At 41.5% G+C, this 7,976-nt stretch overlaps 1 protein-coding gene across 1 annotated transcript; it reads left to right on the plus strand.

Annotated features, from left to right (window-relative positions):
- Nucleotides 1-308: 308 nt before the first annotated feature.
- LOC139201272 (putative leucine-rich repeat-containing protein DDB_G0290503) lies at nt 309-4,373 on the plus strand. Its single transcript, XM_070830547.1, has one exon. The coding sequence runs from the start codon at nt 309-311 to the stop codon at nt 4,371-4,373; it is 4,065 nt and encodes a 1,354-aa protein (XP_070686648.1).
- Nucleotides 4,374-7,976: the final 3,603 nt, after the last annotated feature.

Consider the following 7,976-nt stretch of genomic DNA (forward strand, 5'->3'; position numbering starts at 1 on the left):
AATGTGATGATGTAATAAAGGCATAAATGAAGTAAGGCGTTGTCCTGAGTTCTTACCTACCTGGATAATTTGTCTGAGCTAGGTCAAGGAGATTTCAGCACTTCAGAGACGTTTGAGGACAGAAGCGGACGGAAAGAACAACTAACCACAGATAAGTAACTAGTTTTGAAACTATTCTGTCTTTTCAGAGCCTGTAACAGCTTCATTCACACAGTAGGTACATGTCTAAATTAAATTTGAACAGCTCTCTGTGCAGTTCAGAGGTATCACAGGAAACATATAGCTTGTATGTATCAAGTGAGGCAGAAATGACTCAGCCACAGGAGCTTTTAAATGTTCAGGAGCTGGAAATTAGCAGCAGAAACGATCAGGAGCAGACGGCTGAGAAAAACAGTCTGCAGGAGTCACTCCAATCAAAGGATGGGGTGCTTCAGTTGGACTCAAAGCAGGTAAGGGACAGAATGAACCAACTTACAAAACAGGTGCAGTCTCATAAGGAAGTGATAAATACACTGCATAGGCAGTTGAGGCAGCTCAATTCCCAGCTGGAAGATATGATACTGGAAGTAAATTGTCTGTGGTCAGGGAAAACCAAGCTGCAGCAGTCACTCCAATCAGAGGTAAGCAATCTGCAGTCAGAGTTACAAGGGGCGAGGGACAAGGAGAGATACCTTACACAACAACTGCTAACTCATCAGGAAGAGTTCAATAACCTGCATGGCCAGTGGGAGGAGCTCAACTCACAGTTGGAGATTAGCAGACTCCAAGTGACTAACCTGAACGATGGCAAAACCAGGCTGGAAGACTCAGGCAGTGAACACGCAGAGATCAACGAAGAACTGGCCCGGGTCTCAGTTCTTCTGTCTAAAGAGGAAAATGTCAGGAACAAATATGACACTTACATTAGAAAGCTGGAAGAGGAGAGGTTGGTTTTGAGTGAGGAGAATGTAAGTATGGCTGCTGAGCTGGCAAGGATTGAATCTCTGAGAGAGAAACTAAGGGCTGATAATCAAAGTCTGTCAGCAGCAGTGCATGATCTACAGGAAAATGAGAAGATCCTAAATGACAATCTCATTGCTGAGCAGGAGCAATGTAAATCTCTCCGAGACAAAAACGATTCAGTGGTTGAACACCTGAAGGCAGACTTGCAGAGTCTTCAGAACTATATCACAATTATGAATGAACAGATGAAGATTCACATTTCTGAGGTGACTGAACTTGAATCTCTGACAAATGAAAAACAAGCAGAGATTGAACAGCTGAGGGCAGTTGTGTATGACTTTGAGAATCAAGCAGTGGCTCAGCACAACCACAGTGCTGAAGGTGAGCTATTGTGGAAGGTGGCCCATCTTGAACAGCTGAAAGAGAAAATGCTGACAGAGAATGAAAACCTGTCGGCAACAGTGCATGAGCTGGAAGAAAGCCAAAACATTCTCAGGGAGCAGAATAAGATCATCAGCACTGAGATGAGTCTCCTTGAATCTGAGACGGAGGAAAAACAGGCACAGATTGAGAATCTGTGGGAAACAGTTCATGACCTGCAGGAACATGAGAAAATCATCAATGCACAGAACAAGGACCTCACTGATGAGGTCGCCCATCTTGAAACTCTAAGAAAGAATAAATTACGTTTGACTGAAAGTCTGAGGGCAACGGTGCACACTCTTCAGTGTCAAATAAAGGAAGCCAATGACATCCACAGGGAAAAAGAAGAATTAATACAGAGGCTGACCGATATAGAATCTCAGGCAGTGAAAAACCACGCAGAGAATGAAAGGTTGAAAATGGCTCTGCATAATCTTGAAGAGCAGCAAGTTTTTCTGAATGAGCAGAATGAGAGAGCCGTTGCTGAGCTGGCTCGATATGAGTCTGCGACAGAAAAGCATTACGAAGAGAAGAAAAACCTGAAGGCAGCTGTGCAATATCTTCAGGATCAACTGGAAGAGACTAATCAATTAATGAGGGATAACGATGAGCTAATATTAAAGCAAAAGAAGCAGATTGCTTCTAAGCAGGAAGAGATAGAGAAGCTTTGTAGCCTCATAACCAGTTTGAAACAATCTAACCGTGACCTTAAAGACCAGCTAGAGATGAAGAATGAGGAGGAGATATTAGCTGGCATTAATTTCAAAGAGGAATGTAGGATTCTTACTGAAATCACAGAACTGGACTCACCTGAGGATCAGAGAGATGAAAGTCCCCTTCAGACTACTGCCACTGATCAGCAGCAGTTAAACATTCTTACCGCTGAACATCAGGAGCTGGAAAGTCTGAGGACAACAGTGCACACTCTTCAGTGTCAAGTGAAGGAAGCCTGTGATATCCATAGAGAAAAAGATGAGACAATACAGAGGCTGACCGATGTAGAATCTCAGGCAGAGAAAAGACAGGCAGAGAATGAAAGGTTGAAAATGGCTCTGCGTAATCTTGAAGAGAAGGAAGATTTTCTGAATGAGCAGAATGAGAGAGTCGTTGCTGAGCTGGTTCAATATGAGTCTGCGACAGCAAAATATTGCGAAGAGAAGAAAAACCTGAAGGCAGCTGTGCAAAATCTTCAGGATCAACTGGAAGAGACTAATCAACTAATGAGGGATAACAATGAGCTAATATTAAAGCAAAAGAAGCAGATTGCTTATAAGCAGGAAGAGACAGAGGAGCTTCGTAGCCTCATAACCAATTTGAAACAATCTAACCTTGACCTTAAAGACCAGCTAGAGACGAAGAATGAGGAGGAGATATTAGCTGGCATTAATTTCAAAGAGGAATGTAGGATTCTTACTGAAATCACAGAACTGGACTCACCTGAGGATCAGAGAGATGAAAGTCCCCTTCAGACTACTGCCACTGATCAGCAGCAGTTAAACATTCTTACCGCTGAACATCAGGAGCTGGAAAGTCTGAGGGCAACAGTGCACACTCTTCAGTGTCAAGTGAAGGAAGCCTGTGATATCCATAGAGAAAAAGATGAGACAATACAGAGGCTGACCGATGTAGAATCTCAGGCAGAGAAAAGACAGGCAGAGAATGAAAGGCTGAAAATGGCTCTGCGTAATCTTGAAGAGAAGGAAGATTTTCTGAATGAGCAGAATGAGAGAGTCGTTGCTGAGCTGGTTCAATATGAGTCTGCGACAGCAAAATATTGCGAAGAGAAGAAAAACCTGAAGGCAGCTGTGCAAAATCTTCAGGATCAACTGGAAGAGACTAATCAACTAATGAGGGATAACAATGAGCTAATATTAAAGCAAAAGAAGCAGATTGCTTATAAGCAGGAAGAGACAGAGGAGCTTCGTAGCCTCATAACCAATTTGAAACAATCTAACCTTGACCTTAAAGACCAGCTAGAGACGAAGAATGAGGAGGAGATATTAGCTGGCATTAATTTCAAAGAGGAATGTAGGATTCTTACTGAAATCACAGAACTGGACTCACCTGAGGATCAGAGAGATGAGAGTCCCCTTCAGACTACTGCCACTGATCAGCAGCAGTTAAACATTCTTACCGCTGAACATCAGGAGCTGGAAAGTCTGAGGGCAACAGTGCACACTCTTCAGTGTCAAGTGAAGGAAGCCTGTGATATCCACAGAGAAAAAGACGAGACAATACAGAGGCTGACCGATGTAGAATCTCAGGCAGAGAAAAAACAGGTAGAGAATGAAAGGCTGAAAATGGCTCTGCGTTATCTTGAAGAGAAGGAAGATTTTCTGAATGAGCACAATGAGAGAGTCGTTGCTGAGCTGGCTCGACATGAGTCTGCGACAGCAAAATATTGCGAAGAGAAGAAAAACCTGAAGGCAGCTGTGCAAAATCTTCAGGATCAACTGGAAGAGACTAATCAACTAATGAGGGATAACAATGAGCTAATATTAAAGCAAAAGAAGCAGATTGCTTATAAGAAGGAAGAGACAGAGGAGCTTCGTAGGCTCATAACCAATTTGAAACAATCTAACCATGACCTTAAAGACCAGCTAGAGACGAAGCATGAGGAGGAGATATTAGCTGGCATTAATTTCAAAGAGGAATGTAGGATTCTTACTGAAAATACAGAACTAGACTCACCTGAGGATCAGAGAGATGAAAGTCCCCTTCAGACTACTGCCACTGATCAGCAGCTAGAGACTCCTGTCGCTGAGCTGGAGTCTCCAGCTGCTGAGGTTCCTGCTCAGACCACAAGTATGTGGCGTCGCTGTTCTAAAGGACTACTGAAAGTATGTTTACACGCTGGCATCTTCACTTTAGGTGCACTTATTCCTGTGGGTGTCATGGCCGCCACACTGGCTGCCCAATCCAATACAAACCTAAACTGTATGGACTGTGTCAACCAGGTGATGGCACCCTTCTGCAACTACGGACACATAGCTCCTCTTCCCTTCTAAACTACTATACATCTTTAGAACGGATTCTGCAATCAAGGTTCAGGTAATTATTAATCATCAAGAAGATGACACATTTCCACTAGTAATATATCTGCATATTCTCCCATACTGCATGGGTTTTCTCCAGGTGCTCTGGTTTCATGATGTGCAGATTACTTTAATGTAGCATAATTTGGTATGGATAATTGATGTAACAAGAAAATAAAATAAAATAAAGCAAATGAAATATGATTTTGAAGTGTAATTGAATCAGTAAAATTAGACAGAAATGGAATAGGATTTTTAAAAAACTAGAACAGTAACACTGTATCTGTACACTGTAACTGTATCAATGGAAAATATAATACATTTATGTATGCACACACTAACACATATTGCTGAAAAGTTGCTCAGAAAAGGTGGTAAGTAAGAGAGCACAAAGTTAATAAAAAACAGAAAAACAGGATGCAAATGGCCTTCAGTGGCGTCCTATTGTGGGTTAAAAAAAACTGCTATTAATACTTACGATTATGATAAAGTTTTAGCTCGTGCAGGTCGCTACAGATAAGAATCGCTAGCTTTGGCTAAGCTCTCTGACCAGCCAGTCAGAGGACGTGAAAATACTGACGTCATCGTACGCCTGCTAGAAGGCCCTGGGGTCACCAACTCGAAATCTGATTGGTTAAAGCAACAGTTTCATTGTGATGATCATTGTGAATCTTGATCTTGTGGCGATGAAACAAGTTCCACATGTTCTGGCTGCGTGGTACTTTGGACATTGAGGAATAGGTCAACATCATCCTCCGCTCCACCAGAAAAGTGGAGAGGAAAAGTCTGTTTTACCTCTGAGGGACCCTTGGCACCACTGAAAGGTGGAGCCAACCCCCCCCCCAGGTGCGACAAACTTGGGAAGGATGAAGAACAGCTTCTAGTGGATTTCTCAGAACAAACTCCTGTGCTCCTGTGCTAATCATCAAGAAGATGACACATTTCCACTAGTAATATATCTGCATATTCTCCCATACTGCATGGGTTTTCTCCAGGTGCTCAGGTTTCATGATGTGCAGATTACTTTAATGTAGCATAATTTGGTATAGATAGTTGATGTAACAAGAAAATAAAATGAAAAAATAAAATAAAGCAAATGAAATATGATTTTGAAGTGTAATTGAATCAGTAAAATTAGACAGAAATGGAATAGGATTTTTAAAAAACTAGAACAGTAACACTGTATCTGTACACTGTAACTGTATCTACAATGGAAAATATAATACATTTATGTATGCACACACTAACACATATTGCTGAAAAGTTGCTCAGAAAAGGTGGTAAGTAAGAGAGCACAAAGTTAATAAAAAACAGAAAAACAGGATGCAAATATTCCAATGCAATATCTTATATATGTATAATATACATTTCCCACATCAGATCAAATGATATTGATGAAACAGTTCATTCTGTAGGTTTTTATTCCCAGTGGTTTCTATAAACTGCTTAGTGCATAGTGATTTTCTCAGGATACATTAATAGAGTACCAGAGAAGGTCAGATAATAGGTCCCACCGACATGACTATGGACTTTATCTCATTTGACCGGTGGCGGGCCGTTCATTTTACTTCTGGGCCTTCAGTGGCATCCTACCTGAATCAAACCACCTCTTAATACCATCATTATGACGCCACGGCTATAGAAACCATCAATATTATACAGAAAGGCAGTGTAACAGGACGTTGCATCGCAGACAGGTATCTCATGCTGGAGAATGAATGTCATCACTAAAGCAAGAAACCCAATTAAAAGAATTCAACAAGTCTCCTTTCACTGCAGCCACAGCTGCGCTGCTGTGCACCTGCTCCATATACATCAAACACTCTAACTACCGACTCGGCTCCAAACACAGAGTCATTCAGTTGCCAATACCAGACATTCCCAGCAATACAATTTGCTCCTCTGAGCCTGTAAACCAAAGGTATCGCTTGTAGTTGCTGACCTGAAAGTGGCGGACGAACCCTTTTCCCGGCTGGGACAGGCTTGCTAGCTTCCGGGTGGGCCGGCATTTCCTCAAAATGTCGAGCTTTTCTTGGAAAGTCCGCCTTGAAAATGGATTTCTAAGTAGATCTGTGACCAAATTAACATCTTCTCCCCCGTCAGCCATTGTGGGTTAAAAAAAACTGCTATTAATACTTACGATTATGATAAAGTTTTAGCTCGTGCAGGTCGCTACAGATAAGAATCGCTAGCTTTGGCTACGCTCTCTGACCAGCCAATCAGAGGACGTGAAAATACTGACGTCATCGTACGCCTGCTAGAAGGCCCTGGGGTCACCAACTCGAAATCTGATTGGTTAAAGCAACAGTTTCATTGTGATGTATTTTAAGCTACGGGCGCCTGCACTTTTGATTCTGAAGGCCTCAGGGCAGATTTCTTTGACCCTGGCAACACATGATGGCTGAAATAATATTGGATAAAAGTTCTAACATAGACATACACTGCTGGAAGCACCCCAGTCAGAGACACAGAGACACGCTATGAAATGAAGAACATAGACTATTAGGAATAATCTAAAAAGATTAATGGGAAAATATTAAAACGTAAATCAGTGATTCTGAGTTTAGGCCAGCAGAGAAGGCCTTGCTGGCCCTGACGGCCCACCACTGCATTTGACTAAATGTTTTGGGCAATGTGTTCATGCTCATTGCTGACGAACATGTGTGTCACTTTCTCAGTGCAAACACCAGATGGTAGTCATGACTTTGAAATGGATGTTCCAAACATCCTTGGCTTCATATTCAGACATTAGGCTATATTGAGATTCAGAAAGTACTTTAAATCAGCTGTTTGCTAAATCCATTAATTGTATTACTGTGGTTTAAGCTAATTTAACAGTTCCTGGAAAGCAGCAATAGACACAAGACTGCCCACTTGAATATACATCTAGTTTAGAGTTACATTTGAAAATGTGCATCTGTTTACATCTTTTCCAGCTTTCTTCCACCGTAATGTATGCGTGTGCCATTTTACCACACTGCTGTGTAACTGTAGTCACTCCATTGTTATTTATTAGCTTAAGAGAACAGAAACATCAGTGGTCTTGCAGGTTGAATTTGATCATTTTGCTCATCTCAAAATTGTATTAATCAATTACTGAGCGACAATGTGTGTTGTAAAGACTATTACTGCCATTTTGACCACACAATAAATCTAGTTTCTGAGGCAGTATCATAGGTAGCATTATAGGTAGTTTCCTGTTATGGAGGTGGGATATTTTATTGGTACAGAGAACCTGATTTATTGGAAGATTTCATTGGACGTGAAGCTCTCAGTTTATTTATGGAGTGCATACACAGCTGGAGTACCAGCACCACCCTGAGCACTTGCTCTGCAACAGCCCATTGCTAAAACAGACTCTTGGGGCTCAGGCCCAAACCGACTGGTCTACTGTTTAAATTTTAAAATGTCAATTTCTAAGTTTTTAAAACGCTGCATGTTTGATTATCTGGAATGAAAAAAACTCACTCTGGAAAATAATGAGATCCTGCAGCTGACAAAATAATCAGTGTAAAATGGTGAAATGAGATATGGTGTTATCGCTTAGCTCTTGAATGCTACAACTTTGTGGCAGCA

This window comes from Pempheris klunzingeri, chromosome 5 (genome assembly GCF_042242105.1).
Source record: "Pempheris klunzingeri isolate RE-2024b chromosome 5, fPemKlu1.hap1, whole genome shotgun sequence".
In the NCBI taxonomy this organism is placed as follows: Eukaryota; Metazoa; Chordata; class Actinopteri; order Acropomatiformes; family Pempheridae; genus Pempheris; species Pempheris klunzingeri.

Coding starts and splice junctions, on each gene's coding strand:
- LOC139201272 (XM_070830547.1), top strand. CDS start 309: ATGACTCAGCCACAGGAGCTTTTAAATGTTCAGGAGCTGGAAATTAGC.